Below are 19,578 nucleotides of genomic sequence, written 5' to 3' on the forward strand. Positions count from 1 at the left end.
GTGGTTAGGTAGAAGGAGGTCACTCAACTGAACCTCTGCAATGCGCTCATGGAGTGCCAAGCAGTTGTCATAGCAACCAGAGGCCTAGTGAAATCCTCCAGACCTGTCAAAGTAGTACACCTATTACACCTTTACTCTGGCAGTGTGTAATAGGATAACAGTACAGGCACAATACCATATTACAACATACTGTATATGTGACTAAGCAATTGCATGGTTAATTCTTCTTGTGGGACTAAAAAAAATGCATAACAAACTTTAGGAATACATATGATAGGTGATAAAAGTCTCATTGGTGAGACCCCCACCGAACCCAAAAAAAAAGATCTCATGTCCCATTGTTCTCCTTACTGCAGGCTTCCTGCACCCCATGCAGTGAGGAAGAGACTGAATAGAATGGCATTGTAGAATAAGCAGTGCCTTTCCATTCATTTCAATGCTACTCCCAGAGATAGTAAATACAAACGCCGAACCTTTTCTGGTAATGCCACTGAAGATTAATAGAGTTGCACCATTTATGCTTGACTGCTGCTCCATTCAATTTCCATCTCACTGTGAGGGATGCAGTGAGCCTGCAGTGAGGAGGAGAGGGAGATATGTGACCACTATTTTCAGAAAGGGGGCAATAAATCTGGAATACACTTATATTCTTTACAAAAATGTCATTAAAAATCTTAGGCTGCAGGCAATGTCAAGATAGTTTACGTTCCTTTTGAATGTATGTGTTGTATGTGGGAATCCATACATAATCTAAATATCATTAAACGCGTTGTACATGTTACAACACATAGAATATGCTTTTGAAATCTCATCACTGTTAACCAAGACCTTGCTCACATCAGTGTTGGATATTCTGTTCAGAGCATCTCTGTCTAATTTCTATAAAATAGAGGACAAAACAGATCTGCATGCGGTACTATTTTATCCTGTAAAACGCTGGATGCTCAAATGGAAACCAAATGGATCCCATTAAAATCAATGAGGTGCTTTAAGCACAATTCGGTTCTTGCTCCATAACGGAGCAAGAAAATGGAAACCAAAATACCGATGCAAATCAAGCCTCACTAATGCAGTCTCCAGTTCTGTATCCTCCTGATTTGCTGAAGCCATGTTCTGTTGTCCCCGATGACCATTCCCATCCTGGCTGCTTATCTATAAGACTGCTGACTATAGAGGTGCATGTGACCATAGACGTCACTCCAGCTCCTTAATAGCAATACATGGTGCGCCAGCACAGTGGAGGATGCTATATGTGGATGCAATAAATATTGCATTCACATATAGCTCTTGGTTTTTTTTGCAGTTGCTCTATGCATTGCATGATCTGATCTTTGGTTGAATTTAATAGGACGCTCATTCCTAAGAAGACTGTCAAGTTTCTTGAATGTTTTCCACTTGTGAATAATCTTTCTCACTGTAGAATAATGGACTCCAAAATGTTTGGAAATGGTCTTGTAACCCATTAATGACCAGCAACAGTTGTTTCTTTAAGATCATTTGCTGTTCCAGACCAGCAAATGGACAAAACGTCTGCTTCTATAGAGGTGGTTATCCTTGCTGACAATAATTAGTTAAGGTTATTTGATTAGCAAGACCTGGCTGCTACTAACCGTCTTAATTCCTATGGAAGCAGCAAGGGTGTACTTGATATTTCCCACACTGCTTCTGGATTTTAGACTAATTTTTGTTAAATGATTTGTCATGCAGTGTTCTTCTGAGGTTGTATCTACCTAACTCAAGACCTTCTAAAGGCCAGATATTTTTTTTGCTATGCCCTGATAGATAAAACCATATAATTCAACATAGTAACATGGTATGTTAGGCTGAAGGAAGACAATGTCCATCTAGTTCAGCCCGTTTCAACCCGCCCTTGTTAGTCCAGAGGAAGGCAAAAAACCACCAACAAGGCAGAAGCCAATTTATCTCATTTGGAGGAAAGAATACCTTCCCGACTCCATAACGGCAGTCATAATAATCCCTGTTTCAACGTTTGAGTTCCTACCCTCTCCAAGACCCAGATCAGCAACCCTGCTGGTCACTGGTGTAACTATAGAGGGTGCAGGGGAGGCAGTTGCACCCGGGCCCAGGAGCCTTAGGGGCCCATAAGGCCTCTCTTCTTTTTATAGGGAGCCCAGTACTATGAGTAAAGCATTATAGTTGGGGGCCCTGTTACAGGTTTTGCATTGGGGCCCAGAAGCTTCAAGTTACACTTCTGCCGCTGGTTATCTAGTGCCTATATTCTGCAATATCATAGCGCTCTAATCTAGTGATTTTGCCATCACATGTCCTCAGGCAGAGAGTTCAAAGAGTATAAAACACTCCAATTTTAAAGCAGCGCATATGATATTTTCAATGATAGTGCAAACTGTATGTATTTAGCAAAAAACATGCATTTTTGTGGAAAATAGCATGGCAAATTAACTTTACAAAAATACGGCATCACACAAGTTATAAGATTCAACATGATTCAGCTTTCTGACATTTTAATGCACTTTACAAATAATTCCATATTTAAACCAAACATGTTCTAGTCCAAATATTGTATGTACTGCAGCTCACATATGTCTGACAGATGAGAGTATCTGCAATTTACTGTAACTTCATAAGACATTAATAAACACTTCAAACCAGTAAAACATCCAGGCAGTCCATGGATTTCGTATGCACTTCTTTTTCCGATCCAAGTCTACATGTGGTTCTTCAAAGCAGTGGTCCAGCACATTTTTTATTTTGCATAGTAAAATTATTTCTGACTTAATTTAATACACACTCCTATTGGAGTTTTAGATGAGAAGCCAAATACATGCCTACTAGATTACAGTATTTAAGTGAAACCAAGAGATAGCAAGATTACATGCTTAGTACACTATGGAAAAGTACCTTCCAGGTCTGCTTTGGAAAATAAATTGTTTGGTTTTAATATTACAGATATATAACGGATATATGCATGAGTAGAATATCAGTGGTTTTCTGTTGCATTTTTTTATATTGATTTAAAAAAAAAAATAAGACAATGCAACATCAATAGGACATAAACGGAGGAGAACACGCTAGGAGATGAGTGGCATAAAGACAGTTCATAAGGGTTGTGTTGTCGTTCATCAGTGAACATCTTATCCAGTTAGTATGCTAAGAGATACAGTAACATTCCAGCCTCTTCTAAAAGGAAATTTGTCCCCAGGACAGTTTCTCTGCATTTATTACATTTATGAAATGCTTTAAAAATGACGAATTATTGGGTGCAAATGCATACAATAAGTAGCCTCCCAAAAGCCAAGTGAGCTTGGAAATAGCTTACCTACATGCCCCTCCCACCTCTGAAAGGGGTCACATGGCACATTTCTTTGATGCCCTGATGGGCTTGCACTCCCAACTTCAGGTTTAATAGGACAATGTATTCTAAGGCCGGATTCAAACAAGCGTAAGCAGATTTTTGCAGAATGGGTGTTGCGTATTTGCATGCACACCGGCGTATTTTACTGTACTTTTTGTACGTGCAAGCCATGTGCAATTACTCGTACAAAAAAACATGTACTAATTAGAGATGAGCGAGCATACTCGCTAAGGGCAATTACTCGATCGAGCATTGTCCTTAGCGAGTACCTGCCCGTTCGGAAGAAAAGGTTCGGCTGCCGGCGCGGGTGAGCGGTGAGTTGCGGCAGTGAGCAGGGGGGAGCGGGGGGGAGAGAGGGAGAGAGAGATCTCCCCTCCATCCCCCCCCCCCCCCGTTCTCCCCCGCCGCCGGCAGCCGAACCTTTTCTTCCGAGCGGGCAGGTACTCGCTAAGGGCAATGCTCGATCGAGTAATTGCCCTTAGCGAGTGTGCTCGCTTATCTCTAGTACTAATGCTCTCAACCATCGAAATGGCCAATAGTTTAATGAGTTTTTTAAAATGTGTTCTTTCTTTTCACCAATGTGCAGAAAAATAGAGCATAGAGCAAACACATTCCGGCCTAACAGATTATCATAACACTTTGGTTTTCAGGAAAGAAATATGAAAAAATTCTGTTTAATTTGTTATTTTTAAGCAAAAATGTCATCCATGATTTACCAGCACGTACATATTCCTCAGTTAGCAAAATGCTACTTACATTACAATTAAACAATCCCCGTGTTTCATGGAAAGTAGACTACATTCATGATAATACATGATAGACATCACCAGCAACCCTCTCTTAATTGGAGAAGCCATATTTTCATGAAATACAGGCACAAAATATACTTTGGCAGAGATCCCAGTATTTGCATTTTTTACTAGTTGCTAGGGCTGAAAATTGATTAAAAAAAACAAAGAAACAAAAAAACGAAGACTTTATTTGATAGAATAATAGCCGTCACGTTTACTTGTAGTTTCCGATCTGAATTGCAGAGCGTTCATAAACACATCTGAATGTTGCTGGTTGGATTTCCCAGTACTGGACAGGATTGCTGAAGAGGCTGATTCCAGTATATGAAGCCTTCTTTGTATTGTATCCAACAGGACAAAAGTCATTTGTTGAAACAGCAGCAATTTTGTTATTGTGAAGATAGACAACCTGCAAAATGCCATTATAGCTAATGTTAGTAAAGTTATTAATAGAGATGAGCGAGCGTACTCGTTAAGGCAAAATCCTCGAGTGAGTATTGCCATTTTCAAGTACATGCCCGCTCGTGAGAAAAGATTCGGGGGCCGGCAGGGGTGAGCGGTGAGTTGTGGGAATGAGCATGGGGGAGCGGGGGGAGAGGGAGAGAGAGAGATCTCCCCCCGTTCCTCCCCGCTCTCCCCCGCCACCCCCCGCCGGCCCCCAAATTTTTTGGCACGAGCGGGCATGTACTCAAAAATGGCAATACTCGCTCCAGTATTTTGCCTTATCGAGTACGCTCGCTCATCTCTAGTTATTTAGAATCAGAAGAATTTTTTACTGTACAACATTACAGAAAAAATAAACTAATGAATAATAATAGTGACCACTGAAAAAATGACTACATATAATAAATAAATATAAATATCTAGTATAGTATAATATGCATGTGGGAATAATTTGAGGACATAAAAATGGCCGTTATGGGGCATTGTAATCCCTTGCATTTACCCTAGAGCAATATAGACCAATATATATGATGGACAATAGTTTGCCTATGGGACATAGGCTACAGTCTGTGGTAAAACATAAGCCTTATAACAGGCTGGGGGGAAAGCACCGGGAGTCTGATGACCCTCTATTTTCTTGCCCTAACCCAGGATTGATTGTGCTTGTTGAAATGCTGCTGGTAAAATATATAGCAAAATCAAAGATAATGAAATTCCATAATAGACATAGTGAGGGCCCCTGCAATACAGAGATAAATACAGATGATAGCGGGAAATGTTTTACTTCTATTTCAAACTTTATTTACTATTTTAAGTATCATAATCATAATCAACATACCCACATGGGCATATGTATCAAGCTTGACAAAGGCCCCATGGAGGGGTGTAAAGTTGCTTCTGTTCATATGGGTGAATAGTTTCCCTTTTTTCTAAATCTGCTGGAGTACTGTCTATTTTTTTATTTGGTCTAAAGGATGCTGAATTTGGCTTGGGTTCATTGCAGTGTCCCAGTCTACTTTGATGCTCCCTATCATTGCAGTATCCCAGTCTACTTTGATGCTCCTTATCATTGCAGTGTCCCAGTCTACTTTGATGTTCCTTATCATTGCAGTGTCCCAGTCTACTTTGATGCTCCTTGTCATTGCAGTGTCCCAGTCTACTTTGATGCTCCTTATCATTGCAGTGCCCCAGTCTACTTTGATGCTCCTTATCATTGCAGTGTCCCAGTCTACTTTGATGCTCCTTATCATTGCAGTGTCCCAGTCTACTTTGATGCTCCCTATCATTGCAGTGTCCCAGTCTACTTTGATGCTCCTTATCATTGCAGTATCCCAGTCCACTTTGATGCTCCTTGTCATTGCAGTGTCCCAGTCTACTTTGATGCTCCTTATCATTGCAGTGCCCCAGTCTACTTTGATGCTCCTTATCATTGCAGTGTCCCAGTCTACTTTGATTCTCCCTATCATTGCAGTGTCCCAGTCTACTTCGATGCTCCCTATAATTGCAGTGCCCCAGTCTACTTTGATGCTCCTTATCATTGCAGTGCCCCAGTCTACTTTGATACTCCTTATCATTGCAGTGTCCCAGTCTACTTTGATGCTCCTTATCATTGCAGTGCCCCAGTCTACTTTGATACTCCTTATCATTGCAGTGTCCCAGTCTACTTTGATGCTCCTTATCATTGCAGTGTCCCAGTCTACTTTGATGCTGCTTATCATTACTGTGCTACTGATTACATTATTTATAACTGATATTTTACCTGGATGTACTTATGTTCATTGAGTCCAGCAGGCACTTGAGTAAGGTTGTTATGGTCCAAGTGGAGCTCTCTTAAATGAGGCACATTGGCAATGGATCCATTTTCAACATTAATTATGTTATTATAGCCCAAACCTAATCTGCAGAAATAATTAAAAATGTTTAAATAGACAAAAATAATAAAATAAAAATATTTGTAGTACAGAAATGGATTCACACAGTGTTTCTAGTGGTTGTCATAATTAATTGTCAGCAGGTTTCTCAACTGACACACCTCTAATATGGTACATTAATTTCCGAAACTGTCCCATTTATCTAAATAGGCTTTGGAGAAATCCATATTTATACTGCAGAAACAACTCCATGTTTTGCTACAGAAACGTCTGCAACGCATTTTCCAATTGTGAACAAAACCTTAAAGAGAGCCTGTGAGCTGTCTGGGAATGTCTATCTACATAATTTCATTCTCTATAATATTCTTAAGCAACCTTTCTCATAACCTTGTGTTGTGCAGATCCTCTGTTATTCCTCTTAAAAATTTATAGATAAATTGAAAACTGGGTGTTATCATTCATCTTATCAAAGAAGTGCCACTGTAAGCACTGATTGGACAATGTATGCAGAGAAACACCCACAGCTAGTAACACCCACTTGTCAATTTATTCATAAATTTGGAGAGATAACAGAGGAACAGCACAATGTAGAGCTCTTAGAAAAGATGCTCCAAAATGGTTTATTTTTTTAGGGAATATGATCAAACTACTAATGACGAACTGTCCGTCTGTGCGTGAGTGAGCAGGTTTGTGAGTGACTTACATGTTCCGCCCCTGATCACATGACAGTGATATCATCAAAGCCCCTTTATCACCAGTGAGGGAGTTACTTGCTCCACCCCTGATCCCATGACAGTGATCAGATCATCACCGGTCCTGTACGCAGCGGGCTGCTGTCCGGCTAGGTGTTCGTTAGTATTCCATAGCAACTGAGGCCGCAGGGGCTTTGTAGTCCATCTGTAATCTGCACAAGGATGCAGGACCTTTGATGATGTCATCATCATGTGATAAGGGGCGGAGTATGTAACTCCCTCACTGGTGATGAAGGACCTTTGATGACATCACCATCATGGGATCAGGGGCGGAGCATGACAGTGATGTCATCACAGGTCCTTCATCTCCAGTGCTGTACTGATTCTGATCCCTGTCGTATGGGATGAACAATGTATGTAGCAGAACTGTGTGTGACTGCATGTAGCCGACATAGTTTTTCCTTACTCAGATTATTAGGTAGGGACTACAGTATCACCAGAAGAAAAAAACATGAAGAAACTGTGGACAAACATTTCAACAACAAAGAATGGTGAAAGATTTCAGGTCTGAAGTCTGCAGAAATGTAAATGAAGTTCTTAAGTTTTAGGACCCTTTTATACAGGATGACCTGTTGGATGCAGATGCCTGACAAGTTGTCCAACCAATGATCATTCTGGTGCTTTTACATAGAAATGATCATTTGTAGAAAATGGAGACCGAGTGAGCCAGGGATCCAGCAACATCCACGTTCAGCGGCCATGACAGCGTTCAGTTGTCATGGCAGCCTTGGACTTAACTCTATGACTGGACAACACACTTCATGAATAATCATTAGTGGTCTTTGTTGGTCTGGCATAGTGGGACACTATTGAGTTCAAGCTCCCTAACACATGTCCACTCAGTTCTATAGAATAGGCTGCCCTGTCAACAATACATTCTGCTCCAAAGACGTCTTCCAAATATTTCTTTTTCTACCGTTACATTTCAGCAGCTTGCAATTACATAACTCCCCATATCAGATGCTATGCCTACACACATTTTATGTAAAAGTTTAGAAATACTGCACTGATTGCCCACACTGTAATTTCTCACGGACATGCATAACAAAGCCTTTATTCTTATTACAGGAGAGGTAATTGCTCTCTATTTCATTTTGTTTAATTAAAGACAGGATCTTAAGCTTTTCTGATTACTGTAATCCAATACAATAAAACAAAAGTCAGTGCAATGGATGGCAGTAAAGGGGTCACTCTTAAACACATTTCTTATTGCCGCAATGGCTCCACTTCCCATAGTTCTACTGAATGGATCTTAAATCATCATTGGGTTCTATCAAAATAGAGGTTCAATGCATATGAACTACAGAAAGTTCAAATATTGTGATAGCTGCATCATGGCTTTAAAATCTGGTAAACATCCTGATTACAGATGAGCGAGTACACTCGCTAAAGGCAATTGCTTGAGCAAGCATTGCCTTTAGCGAGTATCTCCCCCGCTCAAGACTGCAGGTTCGGGTGCCGGCGCGGGGGAGCGGTGAGTAGCGGCTGTCAGCAGGAGGGAGCGGGGGGAGAGAGGGAGAGAGAGATCTCCCCTCCGTTCCGCCCCGCTCTCCCCCGCAGCTCCGTGCCCGCTTCCAGCACCCGAACCTGCAGTCTCGAGCGGGGGAGATACTCGCTAAAGGCAATGCGCGCTCGAGCAATTGTCTTTAGCGAGTATACTCGCTCATCTATAATCCTGATATGTTTTCTAATTTGAAAACACAATATAATGCCTTCACCTATATCTCCTTAATATATGATATTTTACATTATAGGTGAAAAAAAACACTTTATTATGTTCTATGACATTTTACTGGCATTTGTATCTTTCTCAAAGTATGCAATATATTTTAAGTGCCTCTTAAGCTTCAAGAAAAGAGCCACTACATATTTATGCAGGTCTGGAATGTGTTATCTGAGAACATATATGTGTTTTGACCGTGCACTGTATGTTAGTACTTGTTATCCAATAACTGCTGCCCCTAGGTTATGCACGTGTTTCAACATAGCTATTTTAATCATTTCAAATTGATGTCAAATGAGTTAATAGACCACCAAAAACACATTTTATGTTTATCATAAGAAATTCAATTCTTAGAAGTATTTTGGCTTAAGCAAGCATTTCTGAAAAGAAAAGTTCTGAATTAGTATGGGACTGCAGTATGCTAATATGTACAGTTGCAATCAAAATTCTTCAACCCCCATTGCAAATTAAGTTTATTTGACAAACTTAAAAACTTTCCGCTCTTTGAAAAAAAGACAAATCAAGCAAGAACAATTTAAATTGCTCAACTAATAGAAGTAGCTTCCCCAAATTCAACACACAATGCCACTTTTATTGACTACTGAAGGTTTAGAATTATTCAACCCCTCATGAATAGAGCTCCTCATAAGAGTGCGCATTGCAAATCAGATGCTGTCTCAAGCACACCTGATGCAACAAATTAAGGGCTTCATTAGTTGTATCAGTTGTGCTTGAGATAAAACACATCATGTATCTGAACTGACTAAGGCTTTATTGACTGTCATGTTTGATGGTATGTTAAGGCCCATTTACACAGGACGAATGTCGAGCATACGGTGCCCGACACTCGTCCCTGTGTCTCCTTGCTCTCGTGTTCCTGCACGGGAGCTAGCAGAGCCAGCTGGGTCACGGAGCGGCCAGCAGGGGGACAGGGCAATGCTGCATATAAAATGAGTGATGAAGCTCATCGTGCAGTTTAAACAGCGGCCGTTCAGTAGCGAAATGGAATGTAGTGACTTTTTTAAAATTCACATATTTTTATTAAATTTTCTTCGTTCGAAGATGTTTAAACAAGCAATACAAAAACACCCAAACATATCCCCATAAGTCTCTCTTGTACTGCATAAATAAGTTCACTGTGGTCTTTTTTCTATTCTTTCGTCGTGTGAGTTCTGAATGTACTGACTTTACCTTATCGAAAAATAATTCTCAGAAACTCTTTCAGAAAAGATCAGGAAGTAGAGATAATAACTAGGCCCTTGCAAGAAATGTCTGTTTTAGCTAGATTTGTAGTAAGAACTAGGATCTGAAAATGGAGGTTTATATTGAGAAGTTAGAGCAAAAACTATAGGTTCGAATCTGAAAATAATGGAGAGTACCTTTACTATCCTTTGTTTTCCTATAAAATGTTTATGTTTATGTTTTAGATCATGGTTGTCAACTCACATTATATTATGCTTTCTTTTATATAACATCCAACAGAGTTCTGCAATTTTCTTCTTGTATTCCTTTTAAAACCAATAAAAGGTATTGGCACAAAAAAGAAAAAATGGTGGAATGTCCAATTAATGTAGAAATCTTTTTCTGAGTTTTAAAATAATTATGTTAAAATGCTTTATGTTTGTAAAGTATATCTTTTGAATGAAAAAAAAATAAAAGTAATTGGCGGATTATGGCCTTGAAAAAATAAATGTGATAAAAATAAGAAAATCTATAAACAGAATTATGTTACAAAAGGCCATACTTGATGAATCACTAAAAAAACACCACTAAACTACATTTGCAAAGCTTTTAATTGCATTACAGAGGTTGTGCCAAGTTATAAAGTTATCCCCTGCCTGCCTGGGATCTTACAGCATGACATCATTAGTCCCCAACATCCCCCATCCCTGCCCCTCTGTTCCTGTACTCAGAGTAGAGTGAGTGCCGGGAGGAGGGGTGATAGCAGCATGCCTTTAGCCTGGTGTAAGATCAAGGGCGGGCAAAACAGCCAATGGCGTTCAGTGTGTGTCTACTGATGAATTTAACCCCTACTATTGTTAGAGTGTCTGATGATGAATTTAACCCCTACTAGTGTGAGAGTGTCTACTGATGAATTTAACCCCTACCATTGTGAGTGTGCCTACTGCTAAATGTAACCCCTATTACTGCCTGGAGTTTTAGGAGCAGGGCCAGGCAGTTATAAGCTGTATATTAAAGTAGATATTTTCTATCACTGGCCAAAAAGGCAATATTTACTATTTGGGAACCCTAAAAAATATTTTAGGCGCCCAAAATACTCGCACCTGACAAAAATAGTACATGCGACTGCAAAGCTCACAGCTAAGGTCTGTGCTGCATGAAAAGATCAGACCACACCTATCTTTGGTGCGAGCTGCGAAGGAGTTTCCACAGACTCCTATGGGAGCTGGATAACGCACAGCTAATTAAGCTCGAGACTTAATAGCTGGAAATCACCCGTTCACACAATTTTTAGTGCAGTATAACCGTGATCTTTCTATGCACCTATATTGCATTAAAACCACGCTTGTCTGAACGAGCCCTAATAGACATTCAGCCATAGGAGGTCTGGAGACCTTTGAAAGGTCTTCGTTTGTCATGGCAGCCCATCAACAATCTGATTGTGTTCATGAGTGCTCAGGGACAGAGGGAGCCCCCTCTCTCTGTCAAATCACCTATATTAGTGCATGCATAAAAGATTCAACCATCTCAATACTACAACATGTACAACGTGCTAAGAACGATAACTGTGACCATTGATACAAATTAACGGAAAAATTAACAGTGTCCAAGCATGCACATATCATGCAAAGCTGAATATAAGAAAAAAAAAGGACTAAAAGAGGTTTGTAACAATACTTACCATCCTATCATAGTGCAAACATCACGAAACCTACACACAAACAGCCACATTCCATACCTTCATGTGAACATGCATATATGGGCAAAAACACATAGGCGCATGCACCAATACGCTTGTCACTACGTAGCATTTCAGCGCATGAACCAAGTTATTTTTAACTATTCAAATTCTTCACTAGTGCATGCGAGTGTAAACAAGAAAAAGCGGGAAGATGGGTCCTGCCATATTTTTCTCGCACGTAGTATTAACTACATGAGAATGCCAATAGTGGAAACTAAACCATCGAAATCAATTATTTCATTTCATCCCATTATGCAGTTATGATTTTCACAGTCACACAACAGCCTAAAACATGCCCATCTGTTTAAGCCCTCATTGAAATAGCCCCTTGTAAATTTAGCATGTTGTAACCTCAACATGGTATACGTCAAACAACAAAAGTGAAAGAAAATCCAACACATACGTGCCGCCGATCGTCAAAAAATATACCACGAAATTACACAAAAAAAATTGAGCTGTACAGAAGATTCAAACCTAAAACCTTTTGTGTGATAGTGCCATCACTTAACCACTATTACATACCAATTTTAATTCAATATTGTGCAAAGGCAATGCAAATCCTACTGCTAAGATTTAGACCTGAGTTCCACTTTCTCACCAAAGGAATGGCAGCATCCAGGGCGTGGTATAATATAATAATTTATTCCTCCAAAGTCCTGCTACGTTGGAACACAGGTACATTGGGGTCTCTGGAGGCTCTGACCCCGAAATTGTGGCGTGCAACCTATGGACTTAATAGTCATCTTTGTACTGGCTTAAAAATCCTGAAGTGTGCTGTGAGTCACATTCAGAGTGAAGTTGCGAGATTTAGACCTGATACATTGTCAAGTCCAAAGCGTTTATTAACAATATTCATAATAGTGAGACCCAGCGGTCATACACCACCATTATCAAGTGACATCCAGCACCTCTACAAAAAAAGGATGTCAAGTAAGTAATATCATATCAAGAGAGCAATATCCAAGTAGTACACAGGCGCAAGCATCACTTGAGCATTCCTATCAATAGTATTTCTCAAAAACATCTCCAAAATCTTTTCTTGCAATGGACACATCAATAGCTCCTATTGCTGCCCTGATCCATTCTCATCTTGATAACTGCAATTCACTACTAATGCTTTCACATGGGAGCAGTCATCACTCAGTAAATGGAGGCAGAACTCCGTATTGCGCCACTTCCCTGTTGGGGCCCATTTAGACACAACGATTATTGCTCAAAAGCCGTCTGACATTGTGCAGTTTTCATTATGCCGTCATTCCTCATTGTCTTTCAGCGTGCTGAAAGATGACGATGACCCTTATCAGGGATTCACAGCGGGATACAGCTGATACTATTGTTTCAGCTGTATCCCGCTCCCTAATAACAGGCTGGGTATAAGAGAACAGAGCGGTCCAGCTCTGAACTCCATACCCGGCATGGAGCGCTCGGCTTTATAACAGCCGGGCGCTCCATGCAGAAAACATCTGGATGCAGAAGACAATGGTGACAACCCGCTTGTCTTCTGCATCCTCTGCACGGAGCGCCTGGCTGTTATACAGCCGAGTGCTCCGTGCAGAAAACAGCTGGATGCAGAAAGCAAGCGGGGACACCCCCCTTGTCTTCTGCATCCTCCGCTCCCAGCGCTCGGCTGTATAACAGCCAGGCGCTCGGAGTGGGGATCAGCTGGATGCAGAAAGCAAGCGGGGACACCCCGCTTGTCTTCTGCATCCTCTGCACGGAGCGCCTGGCTGTTATACAGCCGAGTGCTCCGTGCAGAAAACAGCTGGATGCAGAAAGCAAGCGGGAACACACCGCTTGTCTTCTGCATTCTCTGCTCCAAATGCTCGGCTGTATAACAGCCAGGCGCTCGGAGTGGGGATCAGCTGGATGCAGAAAGCAAGCGGGGACACCCCGCTTGTCTTCTGCATCCTCTGCACGGAGCGCCTGGCTGTTATACAGCCGAGTGCTCCGTGCAGAAAACAGCTGGATGCAGAAAGCAAGCGGGGACACCCCCCTTGTCTTCTGCATCCTCCGCTTCCAGCGCTCGGCTGTAAAACAGCCAGGCGCTCGGAGCGGGGAACAGCTGGATGCAGAAAGCAAGCGGGAACACACCGCTTGTCTTCTGCATTCTCTGCTCCGAATGCTCGGCTGTATAACAGCCAGGCGCTCGGAGTGGGGATCAGCTGGATGCAGAAAGCAAGCGGGGACACCCCGCTTGTCTTCTGCATCCTCTGCTCCGAGTGCTTGGCTGTATAACAGCAAGGCGCTCAGAGTGAGTAACAGCTGGATGCAGAAAGCAGGAGGGGACACCCTGCTTGTCTTCTGCATCCTCCGCTCCAAGCACTCAGCTGTATAACAGCCGGGAGCTCGGAGCGGAGAATAGCTGGATGCAGAAGACAAGGGGGGTCACCCCGCTTGTCTTCTGCATCCTCCGCTGGCAGCGCAAGGGGTTCACTTATCTTGAGCGATTGTCTTGCACTGTAAATAACACAACGATTATCGCTCAAAAGTCGCTTGAGCGACCTCTTTTGAGTGATATTCGTTGTGTCTAAGTGGGCCTTTACTCTTTTTACAAATTTTTGAATAAGTCAACAGCTCTCCCTTTTACAGTAGTGTGTCTCTGCGTAGTCAGATACTGTAAGCAGGGTCAGGGTTTTTTACACCTTGTGTGCTTCCCCTGCTGAGTTGTCTGTAGCAAGCCTCCAGTGTCCACAGTTGCAAGAAAAAGTAAGTGAACTTCGGAATCACCCGATTTCTCCATTGATTAATAAAATAAATGTGGTTTGGTTGTTATGTAAGTCACAAGGTTATATAAACACAATCTAACTAAACTAACAACACACAAACAGCTGTACCACTCATGTCTTTTATTGAGCACATTGAGAAAATATCCACAGTGCAGAGAGAAAAAGTAAGTGAACCCTTGAATTGAATAACCTCTAGGTTCCTATTTAGCAGCAATCATCTCTATGAAATGTAACCTGTAGATGGACAATAAGATTTGCACAATGTTAATGACAAACGTCCGCCATGTTCCCCTGCAAATGTTTGAGTTCATCAATATTTCTGCGATGCTCTGAGAGCACAGTCCTCTTCAGGTCCACCATAGCTTCTCCACAGGGTTTAGGTCAGATCTTTGACTTTCCCATTCCAAAATACAAACCTTTTTAAATCATTCTTTAGTTGATTTACTGGTGTGCTTTGGGTCATTGTCTTCTTGTATCACCCAACATCTTTTCAGCTTGAGGTCAAGGAATGCTGCCCTTACATTCTCCTGTAACATGTTATGAATGGTACAATTGTTTGTGTGCAATTAGTTTAGCTATAATTGTCTACAATTGTGACTTAGACAATAATCAGACACACTTTTCTTATTAATCAATGCAGATATTCAGGTAATGCCAAAGGGTTCACTTACTTTTTCTTGCATCTGTATATCTATGTCTACTGCCACCCCTGTTGGTGATACCAGTCACTGCCATATTTGGCTTCATCTGCAGTTAAGTAAAAGCTCATTACATGTTTGAGGGTATAAAAATGTACAGAATGATGTCAGGGCACTCATGAAACCTTTACACTAAAGGCACTTTTACATGGCACAATTACTGTTCTGGTTGTTCAGGTTCCTGCGCTCCCGCAGGGTTTCGAACGATAGTCATCCTGTGTAAATGCATGCAGAAAATAAACGACTGGACGAGAATCAGCCTGTCATTTAGTTTTAAGCAGCTTAAAATCCCGAACAACCATCATTTAGTGTAAACAGCAGTTGTTCAATACTGAAAGGCCGCAGCTTACAGTGAATAGAGAGGGGCGGGGGAGAGCAGGGGGAGAACTCTCCTCCAGCCGCCCCATCTCCCTGCTGGCCGTGCTGTCAGCGATCCAGCGATACTCGCTCCTGTGTAACAGCACGGGTGCGAGGATATATGGGGACTAGTGTCAGTCATTGTTTGCCCAACATTCCTTTCATGTAAAAGGGCCTTAAAGGGGTTGTCCCGCAACAGCAAGTGGGGTTACACATTTCTGTATGGCCAAATTAATGCACTTTGTAATATACATCATGCATTAAATATTGTCCATACAGAAGTTATATACTTACCCCCTCCGGCGTTGGCGTCCCCGTCTCCATGGCTCCGACTAAAGCCTTCTCCTGCCGCGATTAGACGCGCTTGCGCTGTCTTCCCTCTTCTGTCCGGCTCCGGCGTGCTCGCGCTGCACAGGTCTTCTGCGCATGCGCTGTCTTCCCTCTTCTGTCCGGCTCCGGCGTGCTCGCGCTGCACAGGTCTTCTGCGCATGCGCAGAAGACCTGTGCGGCGCGAGCACGCCAGAGCGAGACAGAAGAGGGAAGACAGCGCATGCGCGTCTAATCGCGGCAGGAGAAGGCTTTAGTCGGAGCCATGGAGACGGGGACGCCAACGTCGGAGGGGGTAAGTATATAACTTCTGTATGGCCAATATTTAATGCACGATGTATATTACAAAGTGCATTAATATGGCCATACAGAAGTGTGTAACCCCACTTGCTGTTGCGGGACAACCCCTTTAAGTCGACCGATGTGATAAAACAGCCTGGGGCAATGCTTTTATAAATTGTGTGGAACTCATGCAACTTGTTAAATTTATGTAACACCTCCTATGAAAGCCAAAAGTAAGAAGACTGCTAAGGACCTTTCACACAGGACTGAATAGGTTGCAAGACACACTGAAAGCCACAGTAAATTCTGCACCACAACCCGCAGACTACCTGCTGATTTTGATGCTTAATTTAAAATGACTTGAAACTTTCCTGCAATTCTGCATCAGAATCCGCAGTTAGACTTGTGAGTCTTGGTGTGGAATTCGTTACTGTGCATTTCCTGTGTCACCTGGTGTATCATATGATCCCTTCTAGGCAGTAGGCAGAGTTAGTGCATTGTCTGTGGGTTCAAATCAAATTACCCCTAAAGTATGGAGAAAGAAATTATTGGCTGATGGGAAAGAGACACAGTCAATGGGGCACATTTATAAATTTGCAACTTTTCCCGCTATTGTGCTGGCCTTGCCTCTTTTCCAAAAAGTGGAGGTGGAGGGGCTTGTTAGGAGAGGATGTGGCTGCCCTGGACCAACAGTTTTATGTATAATTTCTGGCATAAATTATGCCAGAAGTGTATGCTAGGTTGGACCTGGCATACATTTCTGAGAAGGCGCACAGAGGAGCGGGGGATACATCTAACACATGCGCCTCTTTATGAATTAAACGCATCGTGAGCTGGAGAAAATTCTACTAAGCCCGACATAGGCTTTGGGTGGCTTTATACAGGAAGCATATTTAAGTGCACATTTGTGCGATGGGCGTTACATTTTTGCGCACATCTGTGCTGAAAAGGAGGTAAGTATGACTTATTCTTGTATTTTTTACCATTCCAATCCATGAGATTTTTTTAGTCCCATAAAACCTCTTTCATTTTGGCAGTGTGCATTAATTCCATAAGTACATGGTTTATTTTGAGTTTAAGAATGTGACAATTTTTGGGTGATTTGCACTTCTGCTTTCAAAAGTCATAACTTTTGTATTTATCCATCGACATAGCCATATGAGGGCCTGTTTTTTTGCGCAATAAACTGAAGTTTTTATTGCACAATAAAACCCCTCTTTTTTTTTTTTTTTAGAAATGATTACTTCATTCAAAGTCCCAAAACTTTTTTGTTTTTCCATAGATGGAGCACTATGAGGGCTTGTTTGTTGTGTGATGAGCTGGAGTTTTTATTGGTACTATATTGGGGTACAAATGTTTTTTTAATCACTACTAATGCGTTTTTTTGGAGACAAAAGGAACAAAGTAAGCATTTTGCCTTTGTTTTTTAGTTTTTTTTAATGTTTTTTTATGTGCAGAATAAACAGTATGTTCAATTTATTGTACAGGTCATTGCAGACACTGCTTTTAACTACAACTTTTTAAAGAGGGGAAAGTGGGCAAAAAGTGCTTTTATTTACTACTATTTTTTTTTCACTACTTTAGTTTTTTAATGTCCCTGTAGGGGACTTGAACCCATAATAACATTATTGTATGATAACAGATTGCAGTACGTCTGTACTGCAATGTATCCAGGCAATGGCTGACCATTGGCCCTCCACGAAGACTTCACAGAAGGAGTTCTCACCGATCCCTGCTGGTGCTTTGTAAATATAAGGTCGGTTCCAGGTGGCCGTAGGTGCAACTAAGCTTGTACAGAGCGTAGTTGCGCCTCAATTAGGGTTTTGTTTGCCAGCCATTCAAACTCTGTACCATATGGCAGGAGCGTTAAAAAATAGTGGTAGGATAGGTGCTCCGCTATCTTTCCTGCACGTAGTCCTAACTTTTCTTGCCCATACACTTAATGGCCAAGAATCCCTAAAGTGAAAATGAAACCACTGAAATCCATTGAAATCGTTGGTTTTGTTTTGTCCTGTTATGAGGCGTAACTGCTAAACTCCCTCCCTCTTCTCTCCTCCGGCTGATTGCAATGGGAGGGGGCAAGATTGGGGTGGGGCTAAGTGCCGCCCCATCCCACCTCCTCTCATTGCTGGCTGCGGACAAGCTTAGCTCTGCACCCTTCCATTGCAAGCAGCCGGAGAAGAGAAGAGGGAGGGAGTTTAGCAGTTACGCTGCTAACCTCCCTCCCGCCTCCCTTCTCCAGCCGCTGTCATTGGCTCCCATAGGAGCCCATGCAGCGGCCACGGTATTCCGGCCCAAAAGAGAGTTCTAGGACTATCTTTTGGGCCCGACACAAAAATGCCTGGGGATATATATTTGCTGGCCAGGTGCTTTTATGTTGTGGGAATACGGCCATGTGATCTGATGCATTGGAATCTAATGCATCAGATCACAGCGTATATCGACCGACCGTGAAAATGGCGGGCCGATATATGGTCATGTGAAAGAGCCATAAGGCACATGTTTAAAGCTCCTGCAATCTAGCATAAGCTGGTTGGGTGCTCATCTGTCGGAGGCAGTCAGGGACCGCAAGGAGAAATTAGAAGCAGTTTATAATTGCTACTATCTTCTTCTTTTTTCCAATCTACATAGCACTCAAGCATCATGTGATCACCAGCGACCCGTAGCATGACAGACCTCCTGGGTGTCAGCAGACCCAGCTCAGCTCTGCTGGTGACTAATGTCAAAATAGGGGAATGTTTTCACTCGTAACTGGGGTTCCTATGGATGTCCCAGTTAGTGGAGAACTGTGAACTAAGAAAAAAAAAGACAATGTGAATGTCCCCCAGAGGTTTTATATGCCTTCATGGGGGACATATATGTTAAATAAATATATGCAATAATAAATATTTACAAAAATAAAATACAAATATATTAAAAAGATAAAAAACAACCACCGACGCCAAACTCAAGCGCTACCATAGCCACCCTGTAATCTTGAGACAATGCAAGTTCTAAATCAAAGCATTAAGAATAAAATGAGGAACCCACAACTATACTTTATTTTAGTGCTAATTAGAGATGAGCGAGCACCAAAATGCTCGGGTGCTCGTTACTTGAGTCGAACTTTCAGTGATGCTCGAGAGTTCGTTTCGAGTAACGAACCCCATTGAAGTCAATGGGTGACTCGAGCATTTTTGTATATCGCCGATGCTCGCTAAGGTTTTCATTTGTGAAAATCTGCAAAACACAAGAAAGTGATGGAAACGACACAGAAACGAATAGGGCAGGCGAGGAGCTACATTTTGGGCTGTATCTCAAGTTCCCAGGTCCCACTATTAAGCCACAATAGCGGCAAGAGTGAGACCCCC

General features: G+C 41.9%; 1 protein-coding gene across 1 annotated transcript in view; it reads right to left on the reverse strand.

Moving 5' to 3' along the window:
- Nucleotides 1-3,992: 3,992 nt before the first annotated feature.
- The window catches only part of DCN (decorin), a 66,858-nt gene continuing 51,272 nt past the window's right edge, over nucleotides 3,993-19,578 (reverse strand). Inside the window, exons 7-8 of the mRNA XM_066591510.1 lie at nucleotides 6,329-6,467; nucleotides 3,993-4,534 (exon numbers count right to left, since the gene is read on the reverse strand). Coding sequence (XP_066447607.1) covers nucleotides 4,340-4,534; nucleotides 6,329-6,467 — 334 coding nt within the window. The 3' untranslated portion in view covers nucleotides 3,993-4,339. The remainder of the gene's footprint in view (nucleotides 4,535-6,328; nucleotides 6,468-19,578) is intronic.

The sequence above is a fragment of the Eleutherodactylus coqui genome, chromosome 2 (genome assembly GCF_035609145.1).
Source record: "Eleutherodactylus coqui strain aEleCoq1 chromosome 2, aEleCoq1.hap1, whole genome shotgun sequence".
Lineage (NCBI taxonomy): Eukaryota > Metazoa > Chordata > Amphibia > Anura > Eleutherodactylidae > Eleutherodactylus > Eleutherodactylus coqui.